The sequence below is a fragment of the Manduca sexta genome, chromosome 18, assembly GCF_014839805.1.
Source record: "Manduca sexta isolate Smith_Timp_Sample1 chromosome 18, JHU_Msex_v1.0, whole genome shotgun sequence".
NCBI classification, from domain to species: domain Eukaryota; kingdom Metazoa; phylum Arthropoda; class Insecta; order Lepidoptera; family Sphingidae; genus Manduca; species Manduca sexta.
In genome coordinates, this window is record NC_051132.1 from 12,953,639 (window position 1) to 12,977,022 (window position 23,384).

Genomic DNA, 23,384 nt, shown 5'->3' on the forward strand with positions numbered 1-23,384 from the left:
TAACTAACCGAGCATCTCCATTTGTATGAACGAACGTCTATAGACGTTCTCTTATATTTACACAAAAAATCCCATTAAAATTCACAAAAATACTTTCAAATTAATGTCTGTCGGACATGCAAACTATAAATTCGTGATACGTTACCACCGGTCACAATCAGCAGTCACGTTCGGACGCGACCGGCCGACGTGTGATCGCGTGTCTGGGCTGCGAAAACGTGCGCGTGCTGTTTGCATACTGTGCATTTTGTGTGTGGCCTTGGCACACGCACGAGCCAATTTTTTATGTAATAGATTTGACCCGCGAAGTATAGTAAAATTAACAAGTTATTCGGTGCTGTATTTTGTGGGATGAAAAGATTGAAGTCTTTTATAATGTTGGCAAACAAGTTGGTTGGTAACGTGATGGTATCGCCTGTAGTAAGCCAGTATCGACATATTGTGCCGACATGGATGCTACAGATGAAACTAACTACCTCACTAATCTCGACTCAACTTTCCAAGGATGTTTTAAAGTGAAATAGTAAATAATTTGCTAATATTAAGTTATCTACGACTAAAAATTCCAAATTTTAATTCCGAGGCTTTAAGATGTTCGTTTTCATGTCGCTATTTCTCTGAGACAAACTAATTCGAATCTATTCAATCATAAGTATAAAAGTTTGGATCGTCAGACGTATTGCAACAAATGGGCAATATACATAGGTATATTTAGTTCCATTCAACATCAAATAATTTATTACTTGATTGGACGTGTAATGACGTTTTGTGGTTTTCAAACGATTTATATTATTCATATATCATACTAGCTTTATCAAGAACAATAATTTCGTGGTTGTTTTAAAAACAATCTACATATACTATCAAGTTTCTCTAACAGAAATATCTCCTTACATTCAAATCTCATCATCATAAATCTAGAATCCTTTAGGCACGTATCGAATCTAGCCGTTGGCGGTGTTTGCGTCCTCGTCTCTCGTGTGATGCGTGAACGAGACGGCATCTGTCTCTGGCAGGCGCAGTGGGTGCGGTGTGAGCGGCGGCCAATCGATACTGGATGTCGCGACTCGCGGCGCACGGTGTGTAACGCACCCGGAATCGTACTGGGAAGTGGCAACTGGGAATATATTTTCCAGCCTTCATGCGGATGATAAAGTTAGATCGCAAGTTCGATGCGCATGGGGACATTTTTTCTCATACGGAATTTTTAAAGACTAGTTATGATAGAGATCTTATAATTTCTTAAACATTGGTGCTACAATATATGACAAGACTTGTATCAATATGAGTTACTATTTGCTATCCTTCAACAATTACGTTAAAAAGCTGAAAAATTATAGATGATTTATTTGATTTTAAATGATCATCGATGAACTCTCACAATGTCAGAAAAATTGGCACAAGCATTGGGAAGAAACATCCAGAAGTGACCAGTCTACGAGATGGTTCTCTATAAGAATTTCGAATGAAAGTATTCCATCCCTTATTTGACAAGTATGATGAACCAAATCGCTATTCTCATTAGTAAAGATTCATTCTCAGCATGTGCCTAACATTCTCAAACAGTCTTCGCTCAAGACTGAAAGAAAAAGAGTTGATATAAGCCGACGTCGATGTGGCGCAGTACCACTGACCCACTTGAACAAATCCTCCGCACCGTCTCCGCAGCAGGGTCAAGGAGGTTCTAGAAGCAGCCAGGTCGACTAACGACGATGAGGTCACTGGGTCACGTCTGTTTGGGCAAAGTCTTAGGCACAAGTATACATTATTAATAGCAGACCTGTACTGTCCCATTGCTGAATACTGGCATCTTCTACTATTGAGAAGGTTTTAGGCTTTAGTCCACCACGCTGACCAAGTATATAGGGGAAATATTATGATTTTTAAAAACTATCCCGTTCTCACACCAAGCTATCTAGGTTACAGAGGGTCAAAACTTGACGAGTCTATGGGAACACTATTCTTCACCCCCAAAGTTAGTAAGTAGAAAAAAAGGGAAGAGTTGGAATACAATTTTAATTTTTAAATTCAACCTTATTAAAAGGGGCGAAAGAATCATTTATGAATAACACCGACCAGTTCCAGACCATTTCATCATCAGACCGTGTCGACAACAGCGGTAAACACCAGATACATGCTAAGCTAACGCTTGTGATACGCGTTATCACGAGTACAGATGTAATTGCGCCTTCCACTCGAGATTACTACCCGCCGGGTGATAACAAGCATCTTATTCTACTGATATCAACAAATCTAGACTAAATTTGTTTGTAATGACGATGTAGGACGTTTGCAGATAGTGTTTCTCGCGAACGTATCGTTATGTTTAGTGACAGCGTAGCAAATGGGCTGTGGAGCGAAAGGTTCATGGATCAATTCTCAGGCATTGCTTGGTGATGCTTAGTTCTTGTACTTATTCCATAGCTCTGTGGCGTGTGGGACTTCCGTGAATTAGTACCTTTTTCACCTTGAAGAGCTTCTATCTTTTAGGGAGCTTAGGCGATCCTGTTTCTTCTTGCGATGTGGGTTAAACTCCGCGATGACCTCGACACATATGTCAGAAGTATCATAAGATATTACCTTCCAATTGCTATTCGTTGGATTATAGGTATGCATACCTCGCTGAAGAAACTATATTCAGTCGCCTTTACATATTTATACCTTTATGTTATACCAAAAACAAAAACACTGTAGCAGTGTAGGTACTTAAGATTAAAAACAATGTAGGTAGAGAGGAGGCACAAATGGCGGTCTTATCGCTTGAGACAATCTCTTAGATGGAATAAGCGAAAATAACATAAGAGTGACCTCTTATGTTATTTTTGCTAGTGCGTAAATGTTTATTTTTTCAATATTATTTGTTATAATAAAAAAAAAAATGCAAAATATACAATGTTATCATAACACACCCAACTAAATTTCCTCTGATGAGTAATGGCTAATTCAAATATTTCAAAGTGCGATAAGTCATGTTCACACTGTCCAAACACAGAGCCCCAGTGTGGGCGCGCCCGCATCGCACGTCCTTAATATTGATCTATACTCTATAGTAGTTAGATGCCGCCGCAACCATAGTGATCTACAGTAATCAGACGCCATCAAATTAGGAACTGACATTCGTTGAAACGTGGAAAATTAATTCCGTTCTCACGGCCGTTTACTTAAACGATCTCAATCTTAATCCTCGATCCGATCATGAGAATAAACCAATCAAAACAAGTCTCCAAAACATCTGTGTTCTGATTGGTCTATTTTCGCAATGGCTAAAAAATCGATTGGAATCGTTTATTACAAAGGCGACAAGTATATATAGAAATATATTTTTATTTAAATTAAATATTTATATAACTTTTTGTCTTTATCTATAGTCTGTATAAAGTAAATATAAGTATCGGGGCATCGAAAATGTAACCAAATATCTTGGTAGCTTTCAAAGAATTCCTTTATAAGAATCTAATTACACCTGTATCAGATCATTAGTAAACTAAAAAAGTTATAACTATGTATAGTGTAATTATTACATAGGAAGTTCTCTTTCGGAATAATACAGCATGACTATACGACATATGTGACAGTACACCAAACTCGACAGAAACATTATTAAATACTTGATACGTGGTCCCGGGTACAACGCTTTGCCTCTCCAAACACCCACAACACTTCACCCGGAACAAAACATGTAAAACACAAGCCCCTGGTACGGAAATGGAATCCCGATTCATTGCCATCCACCAGCTCGCACTCGCTGTGCCGCGGAGGTCGACAGGCAAATACATTTCCCTATCAATTTATCATAATTACATACCGAAGTAGTAAGTCGAAAAACTTTCTTAAAATTACTGTTGCCAATTTTAAATGTATATATTAAAATTCCATGTAACCAAGTGTTAATGTTATGTTTTATATATCTTAGTAATTATAGATAAGTAACTTAAAATAGTAAGATAATATAAAAATGAATTCCTATTTCCCTTAATCACGCCATCACGCGTGAACGGCTGGACCGATTTCACTATTAATTTTTTTTGTTGCTATGTTTGGTATTGTCAGGAGAAGGTTCTTATGGAAGAAAAAAAAATGGCGTTGAAAATTAGAAAACTTAACGAAAATATTAATCTATACTATTATATAAAGCTGAAGAGTTTGTTTGTTTGTTTGTTTGTTTGAACGCGCTAATCTCAGGAACTACCGGTCCAAACTGAAAAATTCTTTTTGCGTTGGATAGCCCTTTGTTCGTGGAGTGCTATAGGCTATATATCATCACGCTATACCCAATAGGAGCGGGGCAGTAATGGCTAATCTCAGGAACTACCGGTCCAAACTGAAAAAATATTTTTGCGTTGGATAGCCCTTTGTTCGTGGAGTGCTATAGGCTATATATCATCACGCTATACCCAATAGGAGCGGGGCAGTAATGGCTAATCTCAGGAACTACCGGTCCAAACTGAAAAATTCTTTTTGCGTTGGATAGCCCTTTGTTCGTGGAGAGCTATAGGCTATATATCATCACGCTATATTCAATAGGAGCGGAGCAGTAATGGCTAATCTCAGGAACTACCGATTCGAACTGAAAAAATATTTTTGTGTTGAATAGTTCTTTGTTTGTGGAGTGCTCAAAGTTATATATCATCACGCTATGACCAATAGGAGCGGAGCAGTAATGGCTAATCTCAGGAACTACCGGTTTGAACTGAAAAAATCTTTTTTGTGTTGGATAGCCCTTTGTTCCTGGAGTGCTTTAGGCTATATATCATCATGCTATAACCAATAGGAGCGGAGCAGTAATGAAACATGTTGCAAAAACGGGGAAAATTATGAGTTTTGAGAGCTTCCGTTGCCTGCGCTGCGTAAACGGTTAAATTTATGCAACAATGATGTATGACGGGATTGTTTCACTTAAAAAGTTCTAAATAATATAACAAAGCCCCCGCTGCATCTGTCTGCCTTAACGTGTTAAACTCAAAAACTACCTAACGTATTAAGATGAAATTTGGTATGGAGACAGTTTGAGACCCTGGGAAGAACAAAGGCTCCCGGGAAACTACTATTTTTATAACGTAAAACTTTAGCCTGAAAAACTTTATAACGCGGGCGGAGCCGCGAGCAAAAGCTAGTTTTATATAAGCGTCAGTGGTTTGAAATAACTGTCGGCGATCGACAGAATGCGCGCTGCAAATTCATAGTTAAGTCGGGACAACGTCTGTCGGGTCAACTAGTAGTAAGATAATTTTACATTAATCCGTTAAGATACATTTGAAGTTTATCTTTACCCTCTGATATCGTAGCTCATTGAAAAATAGACCCAACTGAATGTAGTAATATCTATTTAAAAGCTAATTTAATGTCTTCAAGAACATGAAAGCGAGACTAACCCGAAATCCTTCTCCCCTAACACAACTCATTTCACTATTTATATTTCAAGTTATGTTTCTTATTATTATCAAAATCAATAATTTCTAAGTTATTACACAGTGATGCTGACGTAGCAAACGAAATATCCACGTAGGCGTTGACTTACCATACTGATCTATTTTTGAACATTTATGGGAGATATTCAAGACTGATCCAAACTAACCAGTCTATGAATAATGCGGTTAATTTCATTGATAAGGTCACACTTTAATGTATATTCAATATTGTCTATTTTGCGTCAAGTGTGGGTGGCATTTCGTTAGACCTGTGAATCTTACTAGAATAGGATGTTCTAACATTCGATTTAAATTAAAACATACTGAAAACATATGATTATTTGTACCAATTTTGAATTTAGGGATCGTCTTTTTGGATCCGGTAATGGTTTTTATAGGCTTTTCTAACACAACTCACAAAAATATTCGATGTCAGACATGGGATCAATCGGAAAAACCACGCGCAATTAATTTTGCATCCTGCAACATGCCTAACAACGTATGTTGTGCCGACCCCATATTATACAGGGATAACGGCAGCGGAAAAAGGAATATTAAGACCACAAAATTGTTAAATTGTGGCGGAACAATTAGTATCCTCACCGTCATCTCGTCAACATCAATAGAACTACGAGAAGACCTGTGTGGTATTGACACAACTGTAGTGATTTATTGCATAGCAATCACGCCAGATGGCGATAAACGATCCTGGATTACGATTGCATAATTTGCGCGACGTGCAGCATTATACCACCTCGGAATAGGAACCGTGGGAGCTGGAGGAGGAGGCCGTTTGAGCAGCTTTGAGATTAACCCGAGACCCGCGGCCCGTAATGTAGGAAGAATTTTATATGACCAGAGAACGCAATTAAAAAAAAATCCTACAAAGTTTGAAGTGCTGTCCGTCGCGGGAAGAACAAGCGGTCTCAAAACTCGCCCTTTTTTAATAAATGGATTTTTATATCATCTCAGAACACCCTGTATCACAAATGCGAAAGTTGTACAATAGTTGTGCAACGGCAGCAATATAGCTGGTCATGTTAGGATGAAATCAGACGGCCTGCAGCTGGTATTAAACAAATTTTAACTAAATATGGCGCCTAGACCGAGGTCCGTATTAGTAAATCGAGTCTATTTAAGCTGACTAGTTGGACACCATCAAACGACGAGTACACGAATTTAACAAGGCCAAAATTTATGCGATTGCAAAAGTTAAATTTCAGATTTATGATATGCAATGACGATTCGTATTTTTTTTTGTGGCGAAAGTGCTGCAAATTTGACGAGAGGCTCTGCAAACGGTTTACAAGCTTACATCGGTTTAATCACTGCCACACCCTGGGAACTCTTTCCTGGACTGTTACGATGACGTGTAACGAAGGATTAGAGAGGTTCTCAGGTAGAAAGAATAGGCACAATGTGTTGTATGTAACACTACGGGTCGAGAATTAGGTGCTCTATAATACTAACCACCATCTTTAGTTAAATTCTTGATACAATCGGGTAGTCCGGCTGATACATACCTGCACGTGCATCAATAAAAGAGAATCAATTTTGACGACATTACTACACACGCCATGCATCCCGCGGCGAGGTCGCGCCCACAGACCGCGCCATACTCGGAGCGACCTTGGACCTTCGGCGTGGGCGGCAGGAACCCAGCCATAACGCACCGAGTTATGATGCATTGTTTACCCCACTTAACAAACAAAGCGATCGCGTTACCGAGCAATGCGTGCATAAGATTTGGCGTTTATTATACTCGAAGGGATAGGCAGAGATAGAACTATACATATTATATGCTGATGGTAGGGTATTTTTTATGTCAGATAGCGACCACCGTACACGAGTTGTTAAAACCCGCTACAATGGCCCACGTAAGTGTGTTGCGTTCCGGGATCAGCCTATATCCGGTTCCAACATAATTCCAGCCAGCATAATTGTGGCGACCGCTGAGGGATAATCATCTATCGTCAGTCGACTCAATCCGGACCTCACTCCACTTACCATCAGGTGCAGTTGGGTCAATGTGCTGTGCACGTACAAAAACAAACTAGTAGTTAGTTGCAGCATTCATCAGTTGGTCGTCTATTGCTGCTATAGGCAAAGATTTAGTAGGTACAGTCAGCAACAGAAGTCGTTGAACATTATTTGTTTCCAATATTTCCTAATCATTATCATTTACCATAAGTTACTGACTATTTAAAGACAAAACAACTTGTCATAATTGAACTACAAAAGTAGCTGAACGCTGTCAAACCATTCACTGGTAAACATTACTAGCGACAATTATTTATGATCTGTAGTAAATACAAATGTGGCTGAAATTAGCAAATTCTTTATTTTATATACAAGCTTTTTTTTTCAACAGTCCAGAATTTCAATTAAATTGTTATTCTATAACATACTAGCTTTGGCTCGCTACTCCGCCTGCGTGAAAATGTTTTTCAAGGACTAAAGTCTTGCTTTATATTTACCCGGGATAGAAAGTAGCATATAGCGCTTAAGAGTAATGTAGTGTGAAACAACAAACGTACTTTTCGTATTATTAATATATTATATCAGTTAGGAAATACAGTTTTTTACTTTTACAAATTATTTTTCATTCTAAAAACAAAAAGAAAAACTTAGGTTGTCACGGTGTGACTTTCTTCCTCTCCAGCCAGACTGCCAGTGTAGTCGGATATCTCCAAAAAGGCCCGAAGCCATCGGCTAGTACAGCGGCGCGTAACATCGGCCATCCTGCAAAGTGAATACCCATAAGGTATTCACAAAAATAAATTAGAGAATGTACAACTGACTCTGTTACCTTCAGTTCAAAGATTTTACTAGTAAATTACTAACTATTTCGGACAGATTAACTTTCTAATAAATCAATCAAATCTTGCGTTTCCACAATATCTTTATCGCTATCAGCAGAATCTGTGTCATAGTTTACAGAGCTTTTATACAGCCGCAATGCTTCTGCAGGTACCATTGCAACAAATTTTTTATATCCTTTCATACCTTTTATACTGCGGATCTCATATCGATCATTAAGACAAACTTTGACTATTTTATAAGGACCAGCATACAACTTATCTATTTTACGGTTAACTCCCGTCTCAGTATTTGTATACGCATTATTCCAAAGTACTAAATCCCCTTTTTGATATTTCTTTGCTTCCTTTCTATCTTCATTACACTTAGTAGCCATATACTTTTGTTTTTTCTTTATATTTGCGCTTGCTTTCACTCGCTTTTCTTTACAATCAATTTCTGGTTCTTTTCCTGTCATTTCAGGTACCAAAGTCTTCTTATGAGCAAACATAAGCTCATACGGAGTAAATTTGGTGGTATCATGTACTGTAAAATTCATTCCCATTGCAATTTCAGGTATTGCTTCGTCCCATGTAGTCTGTTCTTGGTTAGTAGTACGCAGTGCATTTAACAACGTCCGATTTACCCGCTCAACTTGTCCGTTGGCACGTGGTACAGCAATAGCATTCAAAGTATGATGAATTTTATGTTTCATACAAAATTCCTTAAAATAACGGCTTGTAAAAGATAGTCCTCTATCTGAAATTATCCGGTTTGGATAGCCAATCATAGCAAAAATCTCTCGTAATATGGAAATAGTTTCTGTAGAACGAAGACTTTTAGTAGGTTTGATTACAACATATTTAGTAAAGGAGTCTATAATCACCACTACATATTGACTTCCCTTCCTAGACTTAGGAAATGGTCCCATGTGATCTATATGCACCGTATGCATCGGCTCATCTGGTTTGGTAATGGGATAAATCTTGCCGGACACTTTGCCGTAATTCCCTTTCTTGAATAAACATTCTAAACAGGCTTCCACGTATTTTTTAATGAACCGAGTCATACGTGAAAACCAGTAATCTGCCTTAATTACCTCTTCAGTTTTTTTTAATCCTACATGACCTATATCATCGTGGAACATCTTCATTATACGCCATCGAGCAGCTTTCGGTACAACTAAACGTTCTCCATAAAGAGTTTTCCGATAAATTCGATGATTCTGAATACAAAAGTTGTTTTTAACATCATTATTAAAATTTCCGCTTATTAGTTGGTTGTAAATAGATTGCAATTGTTCGTCTTGAAGTTGTGCCGTCAGAAACCAATCTTCTAAGTTTTCAACATTTAAAATATTGCGAACTGGATTGCGGCTTAATGCGTCCACATGACGCATATTTGTTCCTGATCGATAAACAACTTCCATATCATAATCTTGTATCTGAAGCCACCACCGAGCAATTCTGGGAACTAAATCTTTTTTTGTAAATGTGCTTCTCACTGCTGAACAGTCTGTTACAACTTTGAAATGTATACCAGTAATGTAAATCCGGAAGCGCTTCAAAGACTCAACCACAGCCAACGTTTCTAATTCATAGCTATGATAGTTCATTTCTTCTTTAGTTGTGACTCTACTAAAATAATAAACAGGCTTAAATTCCTTATCCGTTTGTTTCTGAAGAAGAATACCAGCTATGCCCATTTTTGAAGCATCTGTATGTATTTCTGTTTCATGAGCGATATTATATAAGGCTAAGACAGGTTTGTTAACCAGTAATGATTTTAATTCAGAGAAAGCGTCCTTTTGCTCTCGTTCCCACATCCAAGACGCGTTCTTTTTCGTCAATTTAGTTAACGATCTTGCAATGATAGCGAAATTTTTAATAAATTTGCGAAAATATGAGCATAATCCAATGAACTGCCGTACTTGGTGAACATTTTTAGGTGTTGGAAAATTATTTACAGCATCTAATTTTCGTTCGCCGGGCCGAATTCCATCAGGTGTCACAACATAACCCAAATAGTTTACTTCCGACTTCAAAAATGCACACTTCCTTAGGTTCAATTTTAGATTAGCCTGCCTCATAAGCTGCAACACCTTCTCCAAAGTTTTGAGTCCCATATTTACATCTAAGCACGGTATTAATAAGTCATCCATAAAAGTTAATACCTCCTCATAACGCAATGAGCCCAGTAATTTATATATAGTTCGCTGAAATACTGCGGGAGCATTTGCAAGTCCAAACGGAACTCGGGTATATTCCCATTGCCCATCAGGTGTAATGAATGCTGTGAACTTAGTCGAATCGCCACGAAGCGGTATTTGGTGATAACCTTGCGCCAAATCTAAACTAGTAAAAAGGCATTTTCCAGCTAATTTATTTAATTGGTCATCGATGTGAGGCAAAGGAAACCTATCCTTGATTGTTATAGCGTTTAAAGCCCGGTAATCCACACAGAGCCGACTATCACCATTCTTCTTCTTGACTAAAATCACTGGCGAAGCGTAATTAGAATGAGACTCCTTAATTATACCAGCATTCAATAAATCCTTTACCTTTGCTCTGACAATTTCTAGTTCCTGCGGTGCAAGTCTATACGGTTTATGAAAAACAGGTATCTTTGAAGTCAATTGAATTTCCATTTCAGACAAAGTTGTAGATCCAAGGTCATTTGTATCAGCAGCAAAACAATCATGATATTTAACTAATAACTCGAATAGTTTATATTTATCAGAATTTGATAACTCCCCTATATCTATTTCCGATAACAGCATATTACCAATCTCACGGCCACCCATTTGTTTTAAGGTATGCTCTAACGTAAGCGCTGGCACGTTGTTTACTTGAATTACTTTGTTAGATAAAGCATTAGGTTCTAATCCATCAGGCAGCTGAGAACACGCATAACAAAACATGATTGAAGGGATAGTTTTTTCTTTACTAGTAAACAGTTTCAACTAGGTAGTTCAGCCATAACTACGATGTACTAATAAAGTTTATTCATAATATGACGTACTTTTGCATACATTAAAATTAAATATCAACTTAGTAACAGAATAACAGAATCAGATCAGTAACATTTTTTTTTTTAAACAGATTCAGACAGAGTAATTAATTAACAAATCAGAATTGCAAAATCGGACAGAATCAGACAGAATCAGACAGAATATAAAACTTAGATCATATGCAGATGCAGACAGAATAATTTTCCATAATCAGTTATATCAGAAGGCTCAAAGCTACAGACAGATTAAATAATTTAACAGTTACGCACCTCAACTTTGTCCGCTTGAAGTTTTGTACCATCAATTTTGCCTTCACAATTAGTCTCCAATGATCTGGCCTCTATTAGATCACATGGTACTGCGCGGCTAATTAAATCGTCTTTCTTCCAGAATATTTTTTCTTGACCCAAGTTGTAAATACGGATATAACCCTTTAGTCCCGTAAGCAGAGCAGCAGGCACAGCAAAATTCTTGTTATTTAAATCGTAGAATCGTGGTAGTGTATAGACATCGACTTCAGTGGCATTTCCTAGAATATTTACTTCAACAAATGCTGACGCTTTAGGTGGTAACTCAACGTCTGAGAAAGCGGTAACTTTAAATTTGGCATTTAACAATTCATTGTTAACCTCGATTTCATCCTTTAACATAGCTGCATTCTGAGTTGTCACTAATGATACACCTTTTGCGTTAATAATAGGTTGCCCAATTAGTATATCCACGTCGGCAGGTAGTTTCAAATGAGTAACTATCGCAGTTGTATCAAATGTTAAACCATCAACTGTTATTATTAAATTCACCTGCCCCATTGCAGGCACTGCATAACCCGTAAAACCTTTAAGTAAGGCATCTGTTTCTCGCACGTTATACTTTAACTTGTTCACCATTTTTAGTGTTACAACATTTAGTTGTGCTCCTGTATCCAAATAACCAGAAAATATATTTTCTCCTACGCATACTTCTTTTCTATAAATATCATTCAAGTTTTGCACAATATTTATTGGCACAGTGTCATCATTTGACTTTTTGATTAGTTTTTCCATTTTGGGACACCGATAGATATTGTGTCCAACTTCGGAACAGAATTTGCATATTCTTTTATCAGGAATTGGACAGTCTTTTACAAGATGTTCAGTAGAATTGCATCTAAAGCAGTTCATGCGTCGTGGCGTTATATTTACTAAAGTACGAGAAGTTGAAGGTATGACATCAGTAGTTCGCTTTGTCCCTGGTTCAACTCTAGATATACGTGAATAGTTATTATTGTAATTTTTAATCTCAGTTTTGTTTCGATAACTTTCAAAAGTGGATAAATAACCGCTGTAAAATTCTTCAGGAGTATCACACTTAAAAGCCTTTGCATTATTTTGCAAATCTAGCGGCAAGCCTCTTATTAAACAAGACAGTGATGCAGCGTCATCTAAACGGCAGCGACGACACATGGCTAGCTTGTCATGATAATAATGTGTTATGGTCTCCGTGTTTACTTTTTTTCTAGCTACCAATTCTTCCAGAATATCCGCATACTCAAATTTTCTTGGAAACGCGTTAATAAGTAGCGACTTCCATTGTTCCCACGTATAATTGTATTCATCCAGACGACTGAACCATAATTGTGCCTGCCCGACTAAACGAGTTTGCATAATAACGATTTTCGAATATTCGTCCCATTTATGTACTAATCCCAATTGGTCTATTTTTGCTAACCAATTTATAATATTCATCTCGTGATTATCCGGATCAAAAGTACATACAATTTTCTCACCAGAAACATTTCTTATTGGTTTTGTTTGGGCACAAAACTTTTCAACAATTTGTTCCAATTTTGTGGTCAATACCCTTTCAATGAGTACATTAGGATGTACATTATCTTCTTCGGAATCTTTTTCATTACAATGGCTCTGCACTTCATCTACACAGAAGTTCCCCGTACTTGTAGCAGATTGCGAAGGAAGTCTAGATTTCTTATTTGAAATGACATTACTTTTATTTGATAAAATTCTCTTCATATTGGAGTTATATATATATTCTATCAATTCAAATTATACATTGGTACATACCACTTCTGAATGTGAAACAACAAACGTACTTTTCGTATTATTAATATATTATATCAGTTAGGAAATACAGTTTTTTACTTTTACAAATTATTTTTCATTCTAAAAACAAAAAGAAAAACTTAGGTTGTCACGGTGTGACTTTCTTCCTCTCCAGCCAGACTGCCAGTGTAGTCGGATATCTCCAAAAAGGCCCGAAGCCATCGGCTAGTACAGCGGCGCGTAACAGTAGCTTCCTATTAGTGAAATATTTTAAAATCGGTTAAACAGTTCCTGAGTTTAGCGCATTCAAACAAACAAACTATTCAGGTTTATATAATTATATAATAGTATACATTGAAGTTAATAACCAGAATTATAAATTATTAAGTACGGACAAAACATCATAATATATCAGTAAGTAATATTTTAACATTAATAGGAATAGGTTAGTTACATTTTAAATATCCTATTTTATAGAGCACTGGCCGGTTTAAGGAACAAATGTGTAAATTCAAAATTATTGTGGCAGGAGATTCTCTTTGAAGGATTCAAAGCGTAAACGTCAGTTTCTTTTTCATATTTTTTTCAGCCAATCCTTTACTTTGGTATCCATATTGAAATGATAACCTTAATCTGTACTCCTCTTTGGTAAGTGATTTATGATCTGTTTCAATGTTCAGGTGTTTTGTAAATTAGTATCTGTTCATCGACTTTTGATGTTGATCGTACCTAACCGAACAATTGTTTGACTTCAATAATAAAGAAAGCTTTACCCAACCATATAGTAAGAAACCAAGAGACTACCATAAGACATGATAAAAAAATAAATTAAAAATAAGTACCAAATACATAATTCACACGCGGATTTCCATTTGGGCGTGCTCCCGCGCACAATACATCTAATCATTGTGGTGATTATGAAATTAGAAAGTAAAACCGCCAAATTGTCTCTAAGACGGCGCTGCATCTGACGTCTAGGGTTGTCACGTACGCTCTCCGGTTTTATGGAACCGGAAAACGTGATTCCGGTAGTAGTTGTTGGGACTACACACTTGAGTTTCTCAGAATTGGAACTGTAGGCAAGGCGTCGCCATCTTTCTCGTTATGGGACGGAAGTAACTACTATTCTCTTCTCTACTGCCGGGTTGTAGTCGTGATTATGTATAATGTGTAGTAATACACAAATATGTGTAGTATTCAACTTAGTGGAACCCTAAACTTAACTATAGGTACTAACTTATAGAAGATAAAGATGGTCATCACATGGTTAGTAAAGTAGATTACTGTGACCGACCTTCCCTATTTCATCTTCAACTTTAAGCAGTGCATATATTATGTATGACAAATAACTTGCGATACCTCTGTTAATGATATTTAAACTTGAGATAAAAATATTTTTTATTATAAATCGACAAGATTTAAATAAAGTTTTGGCGGCATGCGACATTTTAATTGAGGTCAACTACCAAACAAAAAGGGTATTGAGTCTCATTGAATTTCTTTATTGACATGTCCATACTTGGCATGTCATAACTTATTAATAAACTCCGTCAAAAACTCTGCAACAGATTGTAGAAACCTTATCAAAATCAGTCAAATAATAATTTAACATATAGCCAAAGTCTTTTCCAGAGTAACCACAGGAATGATTTTAAAGAAATTTGGTCACATAACTACTTTTGTATTTATAATATTGGTATAATTTATATAGAATATCAGCTTTTGCTTTCGGCTTCATCCACGTGCTAGTTTTTTCAGGGTAAAGGTCTCATGATCTATTTTCTGGGACAAAAAGTATCCCATATCTTTCCCCGGGTCCTTAAATGATCTCTATAATAAATTTCATCGAAATCCGTTCGGTAGGTTTTGAGGTAAACGCGTTCAGACAGACACGGCGGGGACTTTGTTTTATAATATACAAAGGATAATGTAGATGAAATTACAGACCGATTTTTAAATAAATAACCTGAGAAGCAGGACAAAGGTACTAAGTATTATTTTGAAATGAAACTTCTTTAAAATCGCTGTCATTTGAAACTCGAAAATACGTCACGATATTTGAAAAAGGAACAGCGTTCAACCGACTTGCATGCCAGTGGCGAAGGTTGAAATTTTCCATAAGGTAAAAAATGCCTTAGTTAAAATATTGCGGACAAGGACTAAGGACGAACCCGGTAAAATCGGTTATATGGACCCTTGCCTTGCATGCTACATTTGTTTTGTAAGTACTCTGCCCTGCCACCCCTACACAGTACGCTGTTACACAACATTGTTCTGTTCACGAGTCCGACGAAAGTTAATTATAACAATAATGTGTAATTAACATCGCGTTTCGTTTTATCCTCTGTATTCACGCTTCGGTTGCACCGGAGGCCGACCCGCCCCTCCCTTCTCATACCTTTTCCTTTCCTCCGAGGTCGGACGCAGTCACGGTATCCCGTATCGTGAATGTTTTTCTCAGGGCTATCACTATCTGATGTGTTATTTGCTTGTTTGATCCTTAACTCGTTACGTTTCGCATATGGGCTTTCGGAAAATCATGTTCATATCCATCCTGTTCCAAAATTATGCACCCCAGGTTTTATGCATTGTTTGTTATTTAACGTTTATCTATGGCAAGCGAATTGTCAGTTTTATCATTCAGATGTAACAAAAATGCCTAAAACTTGGTAAGGTATAGAGACACAGATCTAATAACTCATAATAACGAGCGCAGTTTAGTGCAAATCTTTGGTCATTTACTGTTTCCTACTGTCAATTATGGCCAGATGTCTCACCAACTAACCCACCTACAGCGTAACAAAAACAACTGAACACTGGAAACATCCACAAATAAAAACCTAACACAATAGATGAAATAACCACTTCGTCGCAATATCGAGTGACACCGCGCCCACGCATGTTGCACAACGTTTATTTTCAGCGATTCACAAATCAACATTAATTCAGAAATGATTCACGTAAATGAATCGAGTTTTTGTGGCGCCCTACCAATATGACGTCATATATCTTACAAGATGATTACTTCACGACACCTGATCAATACGAAAAATATAGTCTTAAATAAAATAATATGAATTCTACTAAGAGCTTATACACACTAAAAACGTGCGGTAGTTAGTATATGAATTGTTAATAAGACATATATCGGTAGTTAAACATAATGATTTCTTATGTTTACGCGAATGTTAGACATTGGATATTGTAACTTTGATTTTTCGGATGGCCAATACTTCCGTCCGCCCCGTGACCACGCGGTAGTCTTCGAAACGTTGGGAGAAAATTATAATATAAAAATCGCAATAAAATCCGAAAAATACATAGATATATTTCAAAAGTAAGTACGGTCAGAATTCAAGAACTATGCAGGTTCTTTTACAAATGTACGCGCTAAAGATCCGCAGAGAGTGCGGGCGTCAAAAACACGCGTCTACAGATACATAGGCCCTAATACTATAATTTAGAAGAATTGCTTATTGACAATTTTTATACTTCGTTAGCATAAACTAATGGTATAAAGAAAAAACGGTCATGTGGGTGAAGCAACTGGAAAACACCTGTAAACTATCTATGCTTACAAATTAATAAATTGTATAAAAAACTTGAAGCCAATATACTATGTGTGCTCGGCAACATAGATGAATTACATCAAATGCATCCACATCTCGCAGTCCTCATTTCCGTTCAGTGAGTGCAGTACGGAACCATGATATCCAAATCCATGCCATTAAACTGAATATTTTTTTAGACTCAAGATACAGAATTCAAGATTCAGGACGCCTGGTTTCATGGCCTTATTTGATTATCATATTATAACTTAATTCCAATACCAGTACCCCGTACATCCTATCATATTATCTGTATTAACATCATTCGGTTCCAAGTGGCTCATTAGACGAACATGATCACGTATCGAAAGTACGTTATTCAATAAAACTTATGTGTGCGCAATAGTTTGCATAATTGTTCACATCAAACGGCAGATTTGTGTGCGTGTGAGTGCATGACAGTAATGTCAACCGACGCGGCCGCTTGAGTCATGGCGCGCGGTGCTCTAAAGCGACCACGCTAGATTATATATAGCGTGGATAATCTTTGAAGATGTAGCCAAGATGCCTTTCTATTAAATTCAATTCAATTGTTAACGATAAGTCTGAAGCTAGGATAAGTCGTTGTCATACTCGTACATAACGTTAGCGATAATGATTGTTGTTAGCCATCTTGGCTGTGGCTCCTGGGACTGGATAAAATCACAAAGTCATATTTATAGCCGTTGTATTGTACTGACGATCCGCTGTCGAGCATGGGTTTCGGTCTACTATTAAATCTTGAGAGGTTTAAGACCTACCTCACCACGTGCGTCGCGGGTTGGAGTTCAGGGGCCTTATTCTCTATCCCGCACGTTATTTTGACAGTGCGTAACAAGCACCTAACACAACGCATCATGTTTAGGACTATAGAAATTTGGCTTACAGAATACCATTCCACGCACATGTCTCGAAGATTACATGACACGGCCGCGTTACGCGTTTACACTACCATACAGAATAAGGGCCCTGATACTATTGAAATTCTGACTTCTTTACGACATTCTCCCTGATCGTTAAAGGAGAGATAAAACAATACAATATGTATAGTTATATTTAAGAAGTCAGACGTACCGAAGTGTGTGCCGCAGGTTTTGAACGAGAGTGTCTAACTAGAAAATACAATATGTATTGTTATTTTCAAAAAGTCAGACGTGCAGAAAAGTCAATGGTGGCAGTGCGGGCCACGGGTTTTGAACGAGAGTGTCTATAGCAAAAACATCGATCGATCTATCCTCATATTTCCAGCTCGGCTATCACGGCTATTCAAAGACAATCTGCACAATTATCCCTCCATATGTCTGAACGATGGTCCCCGCAGTGGCGGCCCACACCGCTCCACTGCACTATTTGCGTACCACTTACAGCACAATTAGATAACGCACTCAATCGCACACTTATTACCTTTGCTTGTTTCATCTTATACAATGACATTTTTGTTTAATTTTTTATGAGTAACTAGTTGACCCGACAGACGTTGTCCCGTCTTAACTATGAATTTGCAGCGCACATGCTGTTAATCGCTGACAGTTATTTCAAACTATTGACAGTTATATAAGATTAATATTTTCGTTAAGTTTTCTTAAATTTTCTAATTTTCCGCGCAATTCTTTGATTTTTTTCTTTTATAAGAACCTTCTCCTGACAATAACAAACACAACAAAAAAAAATAGTGAAATCGGTCCAGCCGTTCACGCGTGATGGCGTGACCAAGGGAAATAGGAATTCATTTTTATAGATGAAGATTTTATAATTTAGAAGTCCAGTTTAACTATCCATATTTTTATTGCATTCAGTTTTTTTTACGTATTGCGTGCACATATAGTAAATACAGTATGGCACGAGTGTAACCACAGAGGCCTTATTCTCTATGAAAGTGTAAACTTGTACCATGGCTGATGGCTGTGTTACGTTATCTTCGTGAAACTAGCGTGGATTGGTATTCTCTATGCCAATTTCATTTGTCTTAAACGCTATGAACTATCAAAATAATGTAGCATGGGGATTAGGGCCCAAGAGACCTGACACAGGCCTGTCTTACTGGAATTACAATTGTTAAACCTAGAACGTAACACACCAATATAGGATCCCATTAGAAGAAAAGGTTTCCGTAAAGAGAACGGAACGTATTGCAGTCTGAATGTCATTGCCCAAGGAGAATAGCAACCAGCAACACTAAAGTATACCCTGGCGGTCGCCATAATCAAGCCGGCCTGCTAATTGCTTCACGCTCCGGCTACATGAGATTCAACATTCTCTATATGTAACTTGATTAGAGATGTTACCTTTTATATAACATGTAATATATTTAGACGTGACCTTACCTACCTTCACGGGACATGAACAGGGAACAAAGCGCCGCTGCACCTTCTATTGTTAATTACATTACATACAACGTGTGTGACATCAGTATCTGTTTCAACTTATACTGCAATGAGGTTTCTCATTATAACCGGTAACGAAACGGATAATCTCTGGTGACAGAGAGTTGACAAAAAACAATTACTTAATCACTCAGCGAGCGTAACAATAGTGGCGTATTTTTTTGAGCTAGGGCTGGACGGTACTTCTAGAGTACTTCTAGAAGGGCGCCAGAATGTGTAAGAAAATCTTGAATTTTTTACCTTTGGCGCTTGTACCACTGAGGGGAAGAGGGGTGGGGAAGTGACACTAGCGTGGCATGAAGCTTCCTAGTTTCCTATTGTAAGGATGTTTGTTGGTCACAAGAATTCATTTCTCTTGTTATACATAGATCACGCCACTATCGCCAAAAGAGTAGGCGACGGGGTAACTACTGCTCCTACATTTCGTCGATGTTATATCCGTCTCGTAAGGCAGACGAGTCTATTTCCGTATTGTAAAGCCCACCCGGTCATAATAATTATTAAATTCCAATAATATTATTAAATTTCAATTTATTACACATTTGGCAAATCGACTGCTTTCATGTAGGTCAGCATTGTCATGTAGCAATTTTTGACACCCACCCGAAAATGAAAAGTTCAAACTTTGTTTAGCGAGCGTCGTGTGTGCAATTGTGAATATATTAAGTTTTGGCCAGTTGTGCAAATTGACCATTTAAAATGCAAATAAAACGTTTGTTATATCACGTAAGTGACTTGGTCTTAATACATAACTAATGCGCATTGTAATGGTAATATTTGACTAAGTGGCAGCTGATCTATTTAGTTTATTTCTACCGCTAAGGCACTAGCAAGCATTCGTTATGGTTTCCTGATTTAAAAAGTGACTGCACAGCATCTCATGGTAAGTGGAATGGAGTCCAATAGAATTTCAACTAACGAGAGATGATCACCCTCGGCAGTTGACATAATTATGCTGGCATGTTAGAACTGCATATACACACATTATAAAATAATCCTAATGAACCATGACGAATAACAACATAAAGCTTGGTTATCCAACGGTAAGCAATATCAGCGAGCGGCTAGCGTCATAAAAAACCGATGATTAGTGCTTTTCAATACTCAATACAGTTTCTAATACATCAATCAGCGATTAAAATACCGCTCACAACGATACCGGCGACACACATCGGGAATGCGCGCTATTTCTGTCGCCTAGAGCGCCTAGGTGACGCGCGAGTCGATGACCCGAAACAGCTGACTACACATGGTCGTAGACACTAGACGCCGGCGCAATCAGCGCAACTACTGCAGACATGTATTTTTCAATACAACTGGCGAGACGAGCAACCTCTCTGATTGAAGCCACAAGACTGTTGATAAACAGTATTAATTATTAGTGGCGGAATGTGAAATTTTGCGTAAGGGCGCCCGACACATTATATAAGTACTTATATGCATAAATGTGGTCTGCAAATTGTTCTGATGATAATTAGATTCTATACAATAGGAAGCCAGCAGGAATCGGATTATGTGAATCCTTCGCCAATGATAATTATGCAGAACTTTGAATTACAAAGCTCTATGTTGTTCATTGAGCATATCACCCTGGACAGAGAATGTTCTCATAATGCCCATCTTTTACACTGGCTATGATGTCCTTCAAACCAGAACAGAATAGAGTATGTACGATGTGCAGTTCGATGGTGATTTGACATTATCTAAATGCTATTAAAGTAAAATGTATTGATTACTGATAAATCATGTATGTTACTGCTTTATTGTGACTCTCATTGTTCAAACTTCAAACCTCTCAATTTTCATATTAGTTGTTAATATGAACATTTTAATAGAATAAAGTGGATATTCAAAGAAATTATAATATAGATAAAACTTTTCAAGTATATTCAGTCAGAACTTTGCATGACAAATTACTACTGGATATTATGCTTGTACACCACCAGCATAAGTTACATGCTAAAATTTAGAATGCATACAGAAAACAGCCATAACCTACCAATACCTAAACACAAAACAAGATAAAACATTCAAAGGTGCATAATTTACGACCACTTAAGACAATTCACTTCGAGCCAAGTTAGTGAATGGCCATATTTAGAATGTAATGAGTAGTTATTTGTGTGAGTCATGGTTTATTTATGTGGTAGCCAATTGAAGGTCCCAATAAATACAGAGTTTCAATCCCACACTAAATACATGGTGCTGGTGGGAGGATATAAGATTATGTATTTAATCAATGAACTGTAGCACATGCACAACAAATTGCTGAAATAAATGTACACAGGTTTAAATCACAAAGGCACACATCTCTGATTTTTCTAAAACTATGTGTATATTCTTTGTGAATTACCACTTGCTTTAACTGTGAAGGAAAATATTGTGAGGGTCCCTGCATACCTGCAAAGTAGTCTTCAGGAATTTTGAGGATGTGTGAAGTCTACCAATCTGCATTACGCCAGTGTGGTGGACTAAGGCCTAATCCCAGTCAGTATGAGAGGAAGCCAGTGCCCAGAACTAGGACATTATAATACAAGGCTGACATTATAAGTACACATCATATAAATGTTTATGACATCACATAGATTATTATAATGATTAAAGAACACAAGTTGAAAGGTTTCAGAAGACAGTTTCACTAATGAGTTTTGGAATCAGTTTATGCACATCTAAAAAAATCGTTAATTGATAAATACATCACAATATGATTAAAGTAAACATTTTGTTGGATTATAAGAAATATGTCTGTTGGAGAAGCTTATTTAAATAACATATTTTTATTATGTATGGTAAATTAGACTACCATAATGTAGCAGTCATATTATGTCTCCTGTTGGTTAAAGTTACATTAGGACTATTGTACTTTCAAATGGACCATGATTTCCCATACTAGTATAAAAATGAACATAAATATAAACATATCTTAAATTTTTATTGCTCAACACCTTCTAGTTGCTCAAGGTTGCAATTTTTTATATAATTATTTTTGATCTATTTCCATTCAATTGAATATTATTATTCTTATTTTATAAAAAAATTGAGGCAAAATTGCAAGGTTGATTTGATAACTTTTGTAATGTATTCTAGAGAAATGCATTAACTACTTTATTCTGTAAAATAAAATGTAGATGGAGTTGTATTCAAAAGCTTTATTACTATAAATCTTTGTTGATATGTTTTATTAATAATAAAAATAAACTTCAACTAAGTCCTAGACTTTTTCATGTTTTCATGTCTTTACTAACAAAGAACAGTTGGACACTGCTGCCTTCTATATTTGAATTATACCCTTTAGTGCCAGTTCCATTGTTTTGCAAGGCAAAGGTAATAAAGCAGACAGGCTATAATTAATTGATGTGGCTGTATCACGACACACTCGCCTACAGACCCTGGGACGGAACGCGACACGCGAGCGTTCCGCTGCTCGCCTCCAACAGCGATTTCACACAATACAACCGACAACCAAGACGCGGCGCCGAGTTCTGTGGTTCTGCTCCAGAGAAACCGATCATTATTTACGCCATACTATTTACCAACGCGTTATCTCATAGTTCGATGTCGGATGTCACTCGGCAGTTACACGTTTAAGACAATAAATGACCGTACATGCCCTGACTCACTAAATGAACGCTTAATAAGGCTTACCAGCAGTTGAGCTTCTTTATCGCCGACAAATCCGACTGCTTGGAACGGGCGATCACCATCTCCTCGGTGAGTCGAGCCATGGTCACTGGACACTGGGCACTCACTTGTTTGTACACAATATATTAAACTCGACGGCTATGTTGCGAGGGAGCGTTGTCGCTCATCGTGCCGCAAAACGCACAAACACGCGACAAACGCGGCACGAGCGCGAGTTCAACTGACAAAACAAAAGCGAATCACTGCACGATGTTCCGCTGTCCGTTCCATTCACTTTGACGTATTGGTGAACAGGTCCATTGATGACATCAGACGTTTTCTCTTACGTCATGGGGAGATTTTTAACAGGCGATTATTAATTGTTTAGGAAGCAAATATAAAAAAAAATACTTTTGCATATGTTTCTTATGTTAGTTGTTTTTAAGAATATTAACCTCTCAGCGACTGTGTTATAACTTCTGAGAAAATGATAAGGTCATTTAAATATATAAACCTTACATTGTATAATACGATGT

General features: G+C 37.2%; 1 protein-coding gene across 8 annotated transcripts in view; it reads right to left on the reverse strand.

The window, feature by feature from the left end:
- Positions 1 to 23,156, reverse strand: part of LOC115444529 (transposon Tf2-1 polyprotein) — a 56,471-nt gene extending 33,315 nt beyond the window's left edge. For 3 of the 8 annotated variants that reach the window (XM_037440050.1, XM_030170333.2, XM_030170331.2), the window contains exon 1: positions 22,873 to 23,155. In XM_037440050.1, coding sequence (XP_037295947.1) covers positions 22,873 to 22,952 — 80 coding nt within the window. In that variant the 5' untranslated portion in view covers positions 22,953 to 23,155. Of the gene's footprint in view, positions 1 to 7,948; positions 13,511 to 22,872 lie in introns of those variants that run through there. The other 5 variants (XM_037440047.1, XM_037440048.1, XM_037440051.1 and 2 more) reach the window with 3 other exon arrangements.
- Positions 23,157 to 23,384: the final 228 nt, after the last annotated feature.